Source organism: Helianthus annuus, chromosome 5 (genome assembly GCF_002127325.2).
Source record: "Helianthus annuus cultivar XRQ/B chromosome 5, HanXRQr2.0-SUNRISE, whole genome shotgun sequence".
In the NCBI taxonomy this organism is placed as follows: domain Eukaryota; kingdom Viridiplantae; phylum Streptophyta; class Magnoliopsida; order Asterales; family Asteraceae; genus Helianthus; species Helianthus annuus.
The window spans coordinates 79823776-79841870 of NC_035437.2; the positions used below are offsets into that span (position 1 = coordinate 79823776).

At 42.7% G+C, this 18095-nt stretch overlaps 1 protein-coding gene across 1 annotated transcript; it reads right to left on the bottom strand.

The window, feature by feature from the left end:
• Window positions 1-1427: 1427 nt before the first annotated feature.
• LOC110943250 lies at window positions 1428-2207 on the bottom strand. The gene has a single exon (XM_022185001.1). The coding sequence runs from the start codon at window positions 2205-2207 to the stop codon at window positions 1428-1430; it is 780 nt and encodes a 259-aa protein (XP_022040693.1).
• Window positions 2208-18095: the final 15888 nt, after the last annotated feature.

Sequence of the window (18095 nt, forward strand, 5' to 3'; positions counted from 1 at the left end):
CAGAGGTGGGGGATAGTCAGATTACGGGTCCAGAGATTGTAGTGGACGCCACAGAAAAGATTGCACAAATACGACAACGCATGGCGGCAGCTCGCGACCGTCAGAAAGCCTACGCGGATAAGCGTAAAAAGCCATTGGAATTTCAGGTCGGGGACCGGGTATTACTTAAAGTCTCACCCTGGAAGGGTGTGGTACGTTTTGGCAAACGCGGTAAACTAAATCCGCGATATGTCGGACCATTTGAGATTATAGAAAGAATAGGCCCAGTAGCCTACAGATTGAACCTACCAGCTGAACTCGGTGCAGTCCACAATGTTTTTCACGTGTCAAATCTGAAGAAGTGCATGTCAGATGAGACCCTCATCATTCCTTTTAAGGAACTCACTATCGACGAGCGGTTGCAGTTCGTCGAGGAACCTGTAGAAATCACGGACCGGGATGTGAAGGTCCTCAAACACAAGAGAATCCCTCTTGTTCGAGTTCGTTGGAACTCCCGACGTGGCCCAGAGTACACCTGGGAACGCGAAGACCAAATGAAAGAAAAGTACCCCCAGTTATTCGGAACCAATGCATCCACTACTGAGACTGAAGCTACTACTGCGGAATTTCGGGACGAAATTCCAAATCAACGGGGGGATGATGTGACACCCCAGGAAAACCAGTAAACGATACAACCTACCTAGCTTCCTCAGTAACCGCATGCTAAATTTCGGGATGAAATTTCTTTTAAGTTGGGGATAATGTGACAACTCGAATTTCCAAGATTTCTTTTACGCATTCATTGCACGTTTATTGATTGGTTAAGCGTTTGCTTGCACAATTGGTTTGCTATGAAACTGTATACGTTTTGATACAATATAGTGTTTTGTGATTGTGCATGGTTATGTGTTACTTGTGAAAGATTTAACAAATAATGGAATGTGGTGTTGAAACTGTAATAAATAATACTTAAGGGTGTTTAGGGTTGATAGTAAAACTTTAACAACTCATAACCCTAATCCCCTTCCCTAATCATTCACTAATCATTCACAAAGAATCAAAACACGTACTTTCACCTCCTCTAATCCTCTCTACAACATCTCCTCATCATTCTTGGATTCACAAGCTATTTTGCATCAAGTTTGATTACCAATCCATCTAGAATCGAATCAAGGTAATTGTTTAATCATTGTTTGTGATTAATTGTTGATTGATTGATGCTTGTAAACCCTAGCTTTGGGTAAAGGGTTACCCCGGTAAATTTTATAAATCACCAAACCAAATAAAACAGGGTGTGCCAAGACATTGACACACACTACTAGTCAAGACAAACCAAGACTAGAACATCCAAGAAACAACCAAACGACAAACAACATACAACCCGAAAAAAGAAAAACAAAGCCCGACAACTAAGCCTCTAACAACAGGAGACCCGAACAAAACAAGCTCTAGCCCGGATCACAATCCAAACTCTTCACCGAAATCTGCCAGGTGTCCAAAAGGTCACGATGCTTCCGGTCACTCCGAAGCTTGAACCCCATAATCTTCAAACGCACCGTACTGATAATAACATGTGAAAGCATCTCAGGGGATCGTTGGACACTAGAAAATAACCGGTTATTCCTCTCCTGCCAAACATAGTACGAAGTAGCCGCAATAAGGATCTTACCCACAATCCGGTCTAGCGTTCTAGAGTTTGTGTTTTGAATCATCCACTGCATAACCGAGGACCATGTGTTATTGACACTCTCCATGTTGACCATTTTCCTCACTGCTTCCCAAACTTTCGTGGCAAAAGAGCATTGAAAGAAAAGGTGGTCTCTAGAATCACGATCATGGTAACAAAGAGGGCAACACATAAGAATCAGATTTGTAGTGCTACCCGCTTCCCAAGTAGCCATCCTGTCTTGCGTCTTTAATTTATTAGTCATCACTAACCACATATGGAATGAATGCCGCGGGATGCATTGACTAAACCAAATTGAGTCAACCCAATCAACCCTATCACCCCTATGACGCAAAGTGTTCCAAACATCCCAAGACCGAAAATGACAAAGGTTCCCTTCCATATCTTTCCAACTACACCGATCAGCCATATCAACTAAAGGATGCGGAGAAGGAATATTTATGAGAACCGGAAAAAAGATCGACCCAAGCTTGAGGCCATTTCCATTGGCCGATATCATCAATAATATCCGCAACAGTAGACCGAAGGTTGAAACCTGCATTGGCTATTGCCCGAGGAGATATAAAGGATCTAAGAGGGCTACAAGAACACCAGTTATCACTCCAAGCATTCGTTTGCCGACCGCTCAGGATAGACATCCAAACATAAGGTCTTATGTGATTACGAATTGCAAGAATATGTCTCCATCCCCAGCTTACACTACCCCGTTTCGTCACCTCCCAGAAGTTCGTACCTTTCAATTTGTAGGAATGAATCCATTGCACCCAAAGAGAAGGATGATGATTAATAATACTCCATACATGGCCAGCAAGTAAAGCAATATTCACATCCTTAATACTGCGAACACCCAACCCCCCTCTTCCTTCGGCAAGCAAACATTGGACCAAGCGACTTTTGAACGAACTTTCCCCTGAATGCCACCATTCTAAAGAAACCGACGCATAGACTTTTCAAGCTCTTTAACTATACGAACCGGAAGCATAAAGACAGAAGCCCAATATGTGTACATAGAAGCCAGAACCGAATTGATCAGTTGAAGCCTTCCTGCAAAAGATAAAGATCTAGACATCCAATTGTCAATTCGACGTTTAACTCTCTCAATCAGGATTTTACAATCCCTATAAGCAAGACGGGTCGAAATCAGCGGAACTCCAAGGTAGCGAACCGGAAGGGAACCCTCCTGAAAAGGCATCAACCCTAGAATTTGCGTTTTCACATGGTTAGGAACATTGCAAAAGAAAATCGTACTCTTAGGAGCACTAGGAACCAAACCCGAAATCTTTGTAAAGCAACCCAAAGCATCCCTTAAAACTTTAACCGAGGGCCGATCACCATGAGCAAAAATGAATAAGTCATCCGCAAATGACACATTTATAATTCTTTGCTTAGCACATAGAGAGTGGAATTTGAACGCTGCATGAGTTCTCGCTGCATGCTGAAGGAGAAGAGACAAGACTTCCATAACTAGCGTAAACAAATACGGAGACAAGGGGTCCCCTTGTCTAAGGCCCCGCTTCCCATAAAAGAACCCATGAATGTTGCCATTGATGCAAAGGGAATACGAAACCGTAGAAACGCATGTCATAATCCACTTTACCATTTTACGATGAAAGCCAAACCTCATTAAAACAGTTTCCAGGAAAGACCAGTTAACTGTATCATATGCCTTCTGAATATCGATTTTCAAAGCACATCTAGAGGGACCTCTATTGATATGATAATTGTGCATAAGTTCTTGCGTGAGGAGGATATTATCAGAAATCTTACGACCAGGAACGAAAGCCGATTGGTTAATGCTAACCAAGCTATCCAGATTGCCTTTCAGTCTATCCGTGATGATCTTGCTGATACATTTGAAGAGCACGTTACAACAGGAAATCGGCCTATAGTCAAGGACCGAATTGGGGGTCTCCTTTTTAGGCACCAAAGCAATGATCGTGTGATTAATCTGTTTAAGCAATTGACCATTATCGAAGAAGGTAAGAACAGCGTCCGTAACTTCCTCACCCACAGTCTCCCAAGCATGTTTAAAGAAGGCTGACGTGAAACCATCCGGCCCCGGAGCTTTGTTTTCCCCAATGCTAAACATAGCCTTTTTAACTTCCTCTCTAGTCACCGGACGAACCATATGATTTGCAGCATTAGTTGAGAGAGTATTAATAAACAAGTTAATGGGAGTTAAGTTTAACGAAATGCAAGAATATTCAAGAACCAAACGAGACCTCCAGATGTCCTGAGTGACTTAATTGTGCAGACAGTTCGATATAAGCTAATGGGAGTTAAGTTTAAGGAGAGCTATAATGTTCGGAGATTGCTGGAAGCTTGGGGGATTCACTCAACACGAATGGAAGATGATGGAGGCTGATTGAGTTGTTTTTATGTTTTCCTAGATTGTAGTCTAGTTGTCGTTTTTGTTTGACATGGTTTAGTTTGTGGTTGTTTGGGTTTTACTCTCGTGGGGGTTGTCCCATGAGAGAATTAGTGTGGGCATTGCCACGCTACTTGTGCTTGTTTGGTTGTTGATATATAGAATCACCGGGGTAAACCCTTTACCCAAAAAAAATAAAAAACAAGTTATCAATATCAAGCTGGTCAACGTGGTCCGGGGTACCCAAAAAATCCGTGTAATGATTAACAAAAACAGCGGGGACATCATCACCCTCAAACTGGTTACCATGAGCATCTTTAATACACGAAATTTTACTTCTCGCATTCCTACTTTTCACACACTTGTGAAAATATGACGTATTAGCATCACCCGCACTAAGCCAATCAACCTTAGCTTTCTGCTTAAGAAAGCATTCCTCATCATAAGCCGCGACTTGAAAATCACGAAGACATGAAGCTTGCAACTCACGAAGGCAAGAATCCGACGGGTTAGTGTCAATTTGCTGCTGAAGATCATCTAGATGCTTCCGAAGAGAAGACACTCGTTCATGAAGGTTACCCTGATTATGAAGAATCTTGCGAAAAGCTGGCTTGAGATTTTTCATTTTCTTGACCACCGAATACATGGCATGTCCCGTAACACTATTAGACCATTCCTTAACAACAGCTTGCAAAAACTCCGGTTTAGACGTAATAAAGTTCGGGAATTTAAAAGGTCTCGGCTTATGACGGACAGCCGAAGACGATTTAAACACGCAAGGAGTATGATCCGAAATGCGAGGCGGATGAAAAAAAGCAAAGCCCTCCGGAAATAAAGAAAGGAGATGAATATTACCCATAATCCGATCTAGCTTTTTCAAGACACCAATACCCTCTCTCGGCTTCTGGTTCCAGGTGAAATGCATACCATGACAAGGAATATCAAGAACCTCCAATTGCTTGACGCATTCATCAAACTCCCTCATGCCAATAGAAAGACTAGACGAACCAGAAGAACAATCATCAAGACTAAGAGCCACATTAAAATCACCAAGAATTAGCCACGGCTTATCTCGAGCCAAACTATTATGCTTGGATAGATCCTCCCATAGCACCCGGACCCTAGCTTTCATGTAATGGTTCTGCGCTTTAATTTGATTCTGATTATTGTGATATTGATGATTGACTACTTGTATAATCGATTTCTCGATGATGTTGATGCATGATATGAAGTGATATTGATTGTTGTGTTGATTATGCATTGAGAAATATGAAGTAGGGTTTTTGATCGTATGAATAAAGTTTGTAACTGATGCTTTGATTCTGTGCAAAAATTGGAATTCACGCATTATTGTTAGGCAGAGTTTTGGATTGTCATACTTGTCTGAGTTTCGTAACCTAATGTGAAGTTGTCTGAGTTTTGCATAACTATGAAAGGGTCCGAGGTTTGTAACTTATGCATATGGTCCGACTTTTCTTATGATAATAGGGAGTCCGAGTTTTGATATACATCACTTGGTCCGACTTTTAAACATATATTTGTGTCCGAGGATCACATATATAAGAGGTCCGACTTTTGGCTTGTATCAAGGTGGTCCGAATTTTGAATGATGGTTCACTGGTCCGAAGTTTGTAATATTGGGCAATGTCCGACTTTAATGAATGATGTTCATGGTCCGACCTTGTTAAGTTATAAGGTCCGACTTTTAATATATATGGCAAGTCCGACTTTTATATAGTTATAAGGGGGAGTCCGAGTTTTATGTTGAGTGAACACCTTGTCCGACTTTGTGAAGCATATACACATGATCCGAGTTTGATCCCCACTCCCCTTGGTCCGACTTTTGATCCATGTTCTTCCTGTCCGAACTTAAACCCCCACCCCCCCTTGTTGTCCGAGTTTTATTATAGAGTGAGTGTCCGAGTTCATGGCTAGGGATACCTTGTTAAACTAATTGGGATTGTTGGCCACTGTTAATATTACAAGGATGCATGGACTCCCATAATCATCACACACATACGTTAATTAGTTGTTGATGGGTCGCACAACAATGATTAAGCATACAACTATGTTTTATTATATATATGAATCTAATTAGGCATGTTAAAATCAAAGCATGGATTAAGAAATTATGTTTGTATGTATTTCGTCAACTTGCTATGTGTCGGGGTAACACGGATTTGTGATGCGAGTGGTTAGTGAACCAACTACGTATATATAATTGGAAGTTGAGTTGTTACCATGTGACAATGTGGTGTATGGCTTGTGATGTGAAAATGAATGTATATAACTCGAGTATTCGCTGTGATTTATGTGATAATATATGCCAAACTTACTCATACTTGCGTGATAAAGATAGGTGATTTATGTGTGTAAGTAACTGACTGGTACTGAAACCATAATAGGATTGGATTGATCAAACTGCGAACACATAACTAAGCATACCGAGCAAACCAAGGTGAGTTCACACCCTTACTAAGGCATGGGATTCCCAAGGGCTTGGGAATGGGATTGAAGGAATAAGGTTGAATAGATTAGTACATACACTGTTACTAGACTACCATACCATCGTCCTCGGTTGTGCAGGACACATACGTAAAACCTACGTATACTTATGCTACTCGCTATCCTCGGTTGTGAAGGATACTCACGTAAAACCTACGTGAACTTATACTTACTACTGCCTCGGTTGTGTCAGGCACTTACGTAAAACCTACGTATACCCCGCGTACTCCTATCCTCGGTTGTGAAGGATACTTACGTAAAACCTACGTAAACCCCATACGCGCTATTGTTCTCGGTTGTGAAGAACACTTATGGTTACACATAGTCTAGTGGATATACAACATGGGAAGCCCCCACCAATAGAACGTACTATCGGCCCAGTAGAGGCACATGTTACGAACGAATATACTATTACACATTTACTTTCTGTGAACTCGCTCAACTAGTTGTTGATCCTCTGTTACATGCCTTGCAGGTCGTTAGATACATGGAGCTTGCACAGGGAGGAGCTGGTCGTTGTGGGCTTGGATCGTGATTTTCTTATTAAACACTTATGACATTTGATACATTATTTATGTTGGGTTTACTTACATGCTTCCGCTACTTAAACAAATGTTTGGTTTTGAACATCAATCATGTCTTGTTGAATTACACTATCTATTTTTATTATTAAATGCTATGTTCGATATGATTGATGGCTTGATCCTGGTCAGTCACGCTCCCAAGCGGTGATACTCCGCGTGTGGATTTTGGGGGTGTGACATGGGGGTACTTTTCTTTCATTTGGTCTTCGCGTTCCCAGGTGTACTCTGGGCCACGTCTGGAGTTCCAACGAACTCGAACAAGAGGGATTCTCTTGCTTTTGAGGACCTTAACATCCCGGTCCGTGATTTCAACTGGTTCCTCGACGAACTGCAACCGCTCGTCGATAGTGAGTCCCTTAAAAGGAATTATGAGGGTCTCATCTGACAGGCACTTCTTCAGATTCGACACGTGAAATACATTGTGAACTGCACCGAGTTCAGCTGGTAGGTTTAGCTTGTAGGCCACTTTGCCTATTCTTTCTATGATCTCGAATGGTCCGACATACCGCGGATTTAGTTTGCCCCGCTTGCCAAAACGAACCACACCCTTCCAGGGTGAGACTTTTAATAAAACCCGGTCCCCGACCTGAAATTCCAACGGTTTCCTACGCTTATCCGCGTATGCTTTCTGACGGTCGCGTGCCGCCGCCATGCGTTGTCGTATTTGTGCAATCTTTTCTGTGGCGTCCACTACAATCTCTGGACCCGTGATCTGACTATCCCCCACCTCTGCCCAACAGAGAGGTGACCGGCATTTACGTCCGTACAATGCCTCGAATGGAGCGGCTTGTATGCTGGTGTGATAACTGTTATTATACGAAAACTCCACCAAAGGGAGATGCTTTTCCCATCCGTTGCCGAAATCGATAACACACGCTCGAAGCATGTCTTCTAGAGTTTGAATCGTGCGCTCAGACTGCCCATCCGTCTGAGGGTGATATGCTGTGCTCATGTCTAAACGAGAGCCAAACGCTTTGTGCATCGCTTGCCATAGCTCTGACGTGAATCGTGCATCCCGATCCGAAATGATGGAGGTGGGCACCCCGTGCCTCGAAACAACTTCTTTAAGATAGACGTCTGCGAGAGTGGAGAACTTATCCGTTTCCTTAATAGCCAGGAAGTGTGCAGACTTGGTGAGTCAATCCACGATCACCCATATGGTGTCATTCCCACGCTGGGATCTGGGTAGGCCGGTAACAAAATCCATGGAAATTTCTTCCCATTTCCATTGTGGTATCCTGGGTTGTTGAAGTAGGCCCGCTGGTTTCTGATACTCCACCTTAACTTTTGCACATGTCAAACACTTGCCGACGTAAGTAGCGATGTGGGCTTTCATGCTAGGCCACCAATATGTTGTTTTGAGATCGTGATACATCTTATCCGAACCTGGATGTATCGAGTAGCGGGACTTATGAGCTTCATCCATCACAAGTTCTCGTAAACCGCCGTATAGTGGGACCCAAATACGCCCCGTCACATAATAGGCACCGTCTGCCTTTTGTTCCAATCGTTGCCTTGAGCCGCGTAAGGCTTCAGCTTTGACGTTTTCGGGCTTTAATGCTTCCATCTGAGCAGTTCGTATCTGTGCAGGAAGACTGGACTGAATAGTGAGCTGCAAGGCTCGTACGCGTCTAGGTAGAGTGTCTTTCCGACTGAGAGCGTCAGCCACAACATTGACCTTGCCTGGATGGTACTCGATGGCGCATTCGTAATCATTAAGCAGTTCGACCCATCGTCGTTGACGCATATTCAATTCCTTCTGCTTGAAGATATGCTCGAGACTCCTGTGATCGGTGTAAATAGTGCACTTGGTACCGTACAGGTAGTGTCGCCATATCTTAAGCGCAAAAACAACAACTCCCAGCTCTAAATCGTGCGTCGTGTAGTTCCGTTCATGAACCTTGAGTTGACGAGAGGCGTAGGCAATAACTTTATCCCGCTGCACCAATACACAACCAAGCCCCTGTATCGACGCGTCACAATAGACTACAAAATCATCCGTGCCCTCTGGCAATGAGAGAATAGGTGCGCTGCAAAGCCTATCCTTTAAGTACTGAAAAGCCGTTTCTTGTGTATTACCCCAACAATAGGTCACACCTTTCTGTGTCAACATTGTGAGCGGCTGAGCGATCTTAGAGAAGTCTTTAATAAATCGTCTATAATACCCCGCCAAACCCAAGAATTGGCGTATTTCCGTTGGCGTACGCGGTGCAAGCCAGTTCCTGATCGAATCTACCTTGGATGGATCGACGTGAATCCCATCCCTGTTCACCACATGGCCTAAGAAGTGGACTTCGCGAAGCCAGAAGTCGCATTTTGAAAACTTTGCGTACAGTTGCTCCTTTCGAAGAAGTTCCAGGATAAGACATAAGTGCTGCTCGTGCTCCTCCTGACTCTTGGAGTAGATCAGAATGTCGTCGATGAAGACAATGAAGAACTTGTCTAGATAGGGTTTGCACACCCTGTTCATAAGATCCATGAAGACTGCAGGCGCATTCGTAAGCCCGAATGGCATGACGAGAAACTCGTAATGGCCGTAGCGAGTTCTGAATGCTGTCTTGGAGACGTCCTCATCCCGGACTCTCAGCTGATGATAACCTGACCTTAGATCAATCTTGGAATAGTAACTCGACCCTTGCAACTGGTCGAATAAGTCGTCTATACGAGGAAGAGGATAGCGGTTCTTCACTGTGACCTTGTTCAATTCACGGTAGTCTATGCACATTCTGAAAGTGCCATCCTTCTTTTTCACGAATAATACTGGAGCTCCCCAAGGCGAAGAGCTTGGACGAATAAAGCCCTTATCCAAGAGCTCTTGTAGTTGTTTAGACAGTTCTTCCGGTTCAGTTGGAGCTAAACGATACGGTGCGCGTGCTATAGGTGCTGCTCCTGGAGCTAGCTCGACTTGAAACTCGACCTGACGATCAGGCGGTAGACCTGGTAAATCTTCAGGAAACACCTGAGGAAATTTGCGTACAACTGGAATATCCTCTATTCTTTTCTCTTTTGTTGATGCATCAGTAACAAGTGCCAAAATGGCAGTGTGTCCCTTTCGTAAACATTTCTGAGCCTTCAAGAAAGAGATGATGCCTACCACAGCACCACTCTTGTCGCCTTGAACTTCGAGAGGTTCCTTACCCGTACGAGGAATACGAATGATTTTCTCCTTGCATAGGATCTCCGCTTGCTGCTTGGATAACCAATCCATGCCGATGACGATGTCGAAACTACCCAGAACTATAGGAATAAGATCAATCGAGAAGGTCTGACCCGCTAGAACGATGCTACAACCCTTAACTATCTGCGTGGCCTCTACACTTTTACCGTTTGCTAACTCTACAACATGCTTGGTGTTTAGGGGTGTGGGTGCACGTTTTAACAATTTACTCATTTTCAAAGACATATAACTCGTATCCGCACCCGAATCAAATAAAACTGTAACATAAATATCGTCGAGAAGAAACTTACCCATAACGACGTTGGGATCATTTCTGGCATCACCCTGCCCCAACACAAACGCACGTCCCCTTGCTTCATTGCCGTTGTTGTTCCCACCATTGTTGTTGTTGTTGCCATTTCCCTGATTGTTGTTATGGTTGTTGTTGTTCTGGTTCCTGTTCAGCTGAGGGCAGTGCCTTTTGAAGTGACCCTCTGCACCGCAATGAAAACACCCTTTGTTGCCCTGCTGCTGATTCTGCTGTGCTGGTGGCTGCTGCTGATTTTGGTTCGCAGGTTGAGGGCTTCTACAATCTTTGGCCTCATGACCCATCTTGAGGCATCTTTGACACCGACCCTTGTTACACTGGCCACTGTGGTGTCTGTTGCAGGTGTTACACTTTGGGAGGTTCCCTCGATATCCACCCTGCCTGTGGCTACCTGAAGAGTGCTGACCGGGACTCTGATAACTATCTGTCTTTCGCTGCTGAACTTGTGACTGAACTGAAGCGGATCCCTTACTAGAATCCCCATCCCATTTTCTCTTGTTTTCACTGGGAGTAGCAAGTGTAGTAGCAGTGGTAGTGGTAGCAGTAGCGCTGATACGTTTAGGCAGTCTGTTCTGATCCACTGCCTGGTCTGTGATGCGATGAGCGAGGCGTTGAATAGCCTGGATGTTGTCAAGATTAGCCGATGTCACATGGCTCTGAATTTCTGGCGCCAAACCCTTGAGATACAACTCAATACGCTTGTATGGAGGGTCCACCATAGTTGGACACAGCACCGCCAACTCGTTCGACCTCTTGGTATAAACCTCGATTTCTGACCCAACCATTTTCAAATGATACAGCTCGTCTTCCAACTTATGAATGTCTTCCCGAGTGCAGTATTCCCTTTTGATCAGTTCCTTGAAGTCATTCCAAGGGGTGGCGTTAGCAGCTGCCAACCCTAGGATCTGCACTTGCGCGTTCCACCAAGTTAACGCGATCCCTTCCAAAGTACCAGTGGCATATTTCACCCTGCGAGCCTCAGGGCATTCACACATCTCGAACACCGACTCGAGCTTTTCAAACCAGTGGAGGAGCCCAACCGCTCCTTCAGTGCCACTAAATGTGCTAGGACGACAATCCATAAAGTTCTTGAAGGTACACACAGGTTGCTGAACGTGTTGACCTAATGTGTAAGAACAGAATGAGGTTAAACATAAGAGTTGATTAGGAACGTAGGATCTAAAGATCCTAGAATGAGTTACGACTGCAGGGTATACCTCCTGCGTTTGCAGCTGCAAGTGCCGCAGCAACTTGTTCTTGAATGAGAGCCGCCAACTGGGCTTGAGTCATGTTCACACGTCCGGACATGATCTTCATAGTAAAGGTAAAATAAGTGAGAATGGTTCGTAGTTGGTATAGTTGACACGTGATTAGATGGAGCTCTGGGCGATCAAGGCGATTTGGTGAAACCCTAGACGATTACCAATCTCTGATCTCGATTGATCTTGATTAGCATCTAAGGAATTCGATTTCATCTTTAATCGGTTCTTTAGTTCTAATTACTTGAAGTCAGATTAGGGTTCGAGTTCTAGGGTTCCGTTCTTTGAAGTTAGCGGCCTGTTTCTACTAATCTGTTTTGATTAGGGTTCCGTATTTTCTTTCCAAGTAGGCTGTTGTTTCTCATTCGTTTGCTGCCGTCAAACCTATTGCATCTGTTTCCGGTTTTCCTCTGATTATTTTTGGGTGACGGCTGCATATTTACCAACTAGGGTTTTTTTCTCGTTCGTTGCTGATTGTTAGGATAAAGTTTTGCGGCGGTTTTGCTGAACATTCACCATCTTCACGGCTACTAGGGTTGTCCAATTGGCGGCTGCTAGGGTTGTGAAAACTTGGAATGGATGCATCTAAACCTTATGGGGGAAATCAGCAGGCTAGTTGTGGGAAGCCGACATTATCCTTTGAAGCAATTGCTGCACGATTTCTTGATGCTGATGGGAAGCCGAAGCGTGGTGTAACAAGTACAACACAAAGTGACCATAAGACTACCAACATCATAGATGAACTTACCAAGGTCTCATCTCCGGTTCGGTTAGAAAAACGGGAGGTTGAAAAGTCTGATAATTTCTGGGATTTCTCTAGCAATTACACGCCAAAATCAGACCTTTTTGGAGCTTCTGAATCGGCTGTGAATGGGACTGAATCGGCTGATCAGTTAAACAAGAGATATGCGCCAAACTCTAATTCTGTTTTGGATTATGCTGAATCGGCTGGTCCAGGGAACATAAAATCTTCGGGAATTCAGGTACCTTTATCGTTTGCTAAAGTTGTAAACAATACTACGGAGAAGGTGAAGGTGAATTTTAGGGAGATGGAGTCTACAGAGACCGTAGATGGAGCTGATGTTGTTATTCCGTTGTCTTCAGTTAAGCAAGTCACGGACAGGTATGCAAACACTCTGTATGGGTATTTCTTGGGCAAACGTCTAGCATTTCCTGTGGTGGATTTTTTTGCGAAAAGCAATTGGGTTAAGTATGGTTTGTCGAGGATAATGATGAATGCAAACGGTTTCTTTTTCTTTAAGTTTAAAACAAAGGAAGGGATGGACAGCATGTTAGAGGACGGGCCATGGATGATAAGAAATGTTCCGATAATTTTGAAGGAGTGGTCGGTCTCAGTTAAGCTAGAGAAAGAGGATATTAAAACTATTCCAGTATGGGTAAAGATGCATGATGTGCCATTAGCGGCATATACTGAGGATGGTATTAGTTTGGTTGCCTCTAAGATAGGGGTGCCCAAGATGCTGGATTCATAGACTGCCACGATGTGTGCTGAGTCTTGGGGCAGAAGCAGTTATGCGAGGGCTCTTATTGAAGTCCAGGCAGGGGCTGACTTAAAGAGGTGTGTTACTGTTGCTATCCCGTCTTTAGATGGTACTGGTTACTCAAAGGTGGAGGTTAAAATTGAATATGATTGGGAACCTTTAAGATGCTCTTCTTGCTGTGTTTTTGGTCATGAAGATAGCTCGTGCCCAAAAAACCATCAGGTTGGTTCGAATGGGGATTCTGGTGTGAAAAAAGATGATTTTCAGGTTGTGGGTGCCAAGAAGAAAAAAGCTAATAACCAAGGTCTTCATATCAAGAATCAGAAACCAAAGGTAGTTTACAGGCCAGTTGTCAACCCTAAACCAAAATCGTCCTCAAAGAGTCTGATGCAGAATCAGGTTTCAACATCTAACCCGTTTGATGTTCTGAAGGATGATAATGGCAATCAGGGAGGTACCACTGTGGGACGAGTGGAGAAGAAACCGTCGGGTGACAGGCAGGATTCGGATGAGGAGGTGGTGGAAGAAGTCTACACTGAAACTAGTAAATTTATGACATCGGGTACTCATCCTTTCTCTTCGAAAGCAGGGGCAAGCACCTCTTCTACCAAGGTCTCTAATGGATAGGCTGTCTGCTTTTCGTCTGAAGGGGCTGCTATTTTGTGGCTTCTTTATCTTCGATGATGGTGGTTGAGGATTTTTGTTTTGTGTGTTGCATTGTTTTGTCTACTAGCTGTCTTGTCATGATGTATAGTAGACTAGGTTATGGGGTGTGATAGGTATTTGGTTTTTGTTTGTTTTACATATATGGGGCATGTCCTGTATATGAACTAGTGTGGAACACATCCTCACTACTTGTACTTATTTGCGGTTGCATTTTTAATAGATTCACCGGGGTAACCCTTTACCCAAAAAAAAGTGAGAATGGTTCGCGAGTAGTGCGATGACAGAAGAGTGTAAGCACACAAGTGTGTTCAAGCAATAACAAGTAGTGAGCAATGTAATCTAAGCATACTACGAGCAAAGTTCTATGCAATTCTAGCATGTAGGCAATAAACATAAACCTTATTACCTAGTATGTTGAGTCTTGCACGTGGAGCGAAGCGTCGTTGTGGATCGTTGAGAGCACTGTTCTGGTTATAGTCTGGTTTTAATAAAAACGTTTTCCCATATTAAAACCTAGTTCTCTATAACCTGGCTCTGATACCAATCTGTCACACCCCCAAAATCCACCTGCGGAGTATCACCGCTTGGGAGCGTGACTGACCAGGATCAAGCCACCAATCATATCGAACACAGCATTTAATAACAAAAGTAGATAATGTAATTCAACACGACATGATCGATGTTCAAAACCAAACATTGTTCAAGTAGCGGAAGCATGTAAGTAAACCCAACATAAATAATAATGTATGAAAAGTCGTAAGTGTTTAATTAATCATTCATGATCCATGCTCCACAACGACCTGCTCCTCCCTGTGCAAGCTCCATATATCTAACGACCTGCAAGGCATGTAACAGAGGATCAACAACTAGTTGAGCGAGTTCACAGAAAGTAAATGCGTAATAGTAAGTTCGTATGTAACATGTGGCTCTACTGGGCCGATAGTACGTTCTATTGGTGGGGGCTTCCCATGTTGTATAACCACTAGACTATTCGTAACCATAAGTATCCTTCACAACCGAGGATAGTAGTAAGTATAAATACACGTAGGTTTTACGTGAGTATCCTTCACAACCGAGGATAGTAGTAAGTATAAGTCTACGTAGATTTTAAGTATGTGTCCTGCACAACCGAGGACAATGAGTAGCATGAGTATGTGTCATGCACAACCGAGGACAGTGAGTAGCATGAGTATGTGTCCTGCACAACCGAGGACAGTGAGTAGCATGAGTATGTGTCCTGCACAACCGAGGACAGTGAGTAGCATGAGTATGTGTCCTGCACAACCGAGGACAGTGAGTAGCATGAGTATGTGTCCTGCACAACCGAGGACAGTGAGTATGGTAGTCTAGTGGTAGCGTCAGTACGAATCTGTTCAACCTTATACCTTAAATCCCATTCCCAAGCCCTGGGAATCCCATGCCTTAGTAAGAGTGTGAACTCACCTGGGTTTGCTCGGTATGCTTAATTATGTGCTAGCAATTATTCAATCAAATCCTATAGTAAGCACGTATACTTGATCAGTTCATGTTCGTAATGTTTCATATGCAATTAATACCACAGAGTATGTTTGACAATCGATATCATGCATCATACGTCAGTTAATAACATTAGTACGATCCCTGTTGCTCATCAAAGCTTTCTCAATTTAATCTAACAATAACATCTGTGCGTAACTGGATTAATACACTTTGCATAGTTCACATGTGCATCAGAGTTAATTCAGGACCTTATTACAGCTAATCCACGCAACGTGGTTATCATACTGAGTCAATCACATTTAACATAGCATAGCATATTTAACAGTGTTAGTGGCTTAGCAAAGTAACCTTCCTATCTTACAGATTCAACATGTTATACATACATTCACAGTTTCATTTTTATCATCACACCAAGTCGGACATGCCTTGCCCTATCTAAAGCTCGGACAAGTGTGTGTATGTGGGTTTCCCCTTGCTCAAAAGTCGGACCAAAGGTCCCTAACATGAAACTCGGATAGAACAAGGGTGGGGGGGGGCTAACAAGGTCGGACAAGGAGTGTGGGGTGACAAAAGTCGGACAAGAGGTTGTGGGGTTAAAGGTCGGACCCCATACCCCATGTCAAAACTCGGACCACTTGATCCATTCTTAAGAAACTCGGACACTTTGTCCTTACAACAAAAAGTCGGACATCTTGTTATGGATAAAAGGTCGGACAACATTCTCTTGGGAGAAACTCGGACCACACTCATGTGTGAGAAACTCGGTCCCTATCTAGGTTAAAGATCGGACAACATATTGATATATAACTTCGGACCCTACTAGCATACAAGAAGATCCGACTAGATTACCTCACTTAAAACTCGGATCCTTAGTCATAACATAAAACTCGGACATGATATATGGGTCATAAAGGTCGGACATAGATCAACAATTAAAACTCAGACAGAAGATCAAACATACGCATGTTCCCTACATAGAGATTGTATCAGTTACGTTTTATATTCTCATGGATCGTGAAACCCTAATTACGTATATGCAGAATTCATAAACATTCAATCGATGATTACAAGCAACCATTATGTGAACAGTCCTATCGGCTTACAACTGATCATTCATCATAACACAATAATCAGAAATCAATTCAGTAAATTCAGATTCATCATATGTAGAACTAGGGTTTACAAGCATCAATCAATCAACAATTAATCAAGAATTGATACAATCAAATAATCAACGAACAATCATTAACAATTACCTTGAATGATTCTAAAGAAAGAGAGGAATCGAAAGTGATGAATGTCTTGAGCCAATGATGGTGGTGTTGATGATTGCTAGAGAAAAGTACGTGCTTGGATTTTTGTGAGAATGATTAGTGAAAAGGGGATTAGGGTTAAGTATCTCTAAGATTTCACTAATTACTCTATGCATCCCTAAGTATCATAATTTACACATGAACACCATCTTATAACCATTTCATAGTTTCACCACCAAGTTTACATATTTGACAAGTTTATCACAATTAACACATAACCATGCACAATTACACAATACACTTCATTGTAACAAAACGTATACAATTCCATAGTAACTAATTGTGCAATTAATCAACTAAACAAGACAAGAACGTGCAATAAATGCGAAATAGAATTCTTGGAAATTCGAGTTGTCACACCACTACCTACTAACGAACGGCGTAGCTAATGTTAATGAATGTGTATTGTCCCATTTGAACAAACCAAGTGTCATACCAAAAATGTGAGCATGTGAAAACAATGCACTAAGTATGTAATCAAATAAACATACCTAGCATGAAATGTAATGTAAAGCAATGTACTAAGTATGCACACAATGGACATACATAGCATAAAATGTAATGAAATCATGTACTATAATGTACTAATGAACATAACAAGCATATGACATGAAAGCGTGAAAAGCATGAAAGTAGCAAGTAGGCACATGTGTTTCACCCCAAAACAGTTTGGAAAACGGTAAAAGAGGGGTATATGTACTCACTTGAGATTTCTTAGAAGTCCTTGTGTAACAACCAAACAATGCTAGAGATCACGGATATCAAACGGCACCTAATATAGGTAACTATGTTAATATACCGGACCTAAATCGGAGGATTGGATAGAATGAGGGTTCGTAAACCAAACGAGTATGGGGACTCGTGTAATATGGTTTAACAAAGCCTACATACTAAAATGAAACCTAACCTAAGTGCTTACGACCCATTACGACCCGTTTAGGTAGCTTATGTTACTTTAACGCGTCGTTCGCGTGAAACGCGTTTGGAACGCCTAACTAGCCCTATGATAAGTAAAATATGCCTTAACATGTCTAATATTGTTACCAAATCAGTTTAGATATCAAAAGTTATGTTTTTTTTTGGGTAAAGGGTTACCCCGGTGATTTTATATATTCACAACCAAAATAAAACAAGTAGTGTAGAGAGCCTACACTAGTTCAATCATGAGACATGCCTCATGAAAGTTTACCAGCAAAAGCAAATACAAAACAAGAAACCAAAAACAACCACTAGTCTAAGGAACTAGAATCTCTACTTCGAGTCTCTAA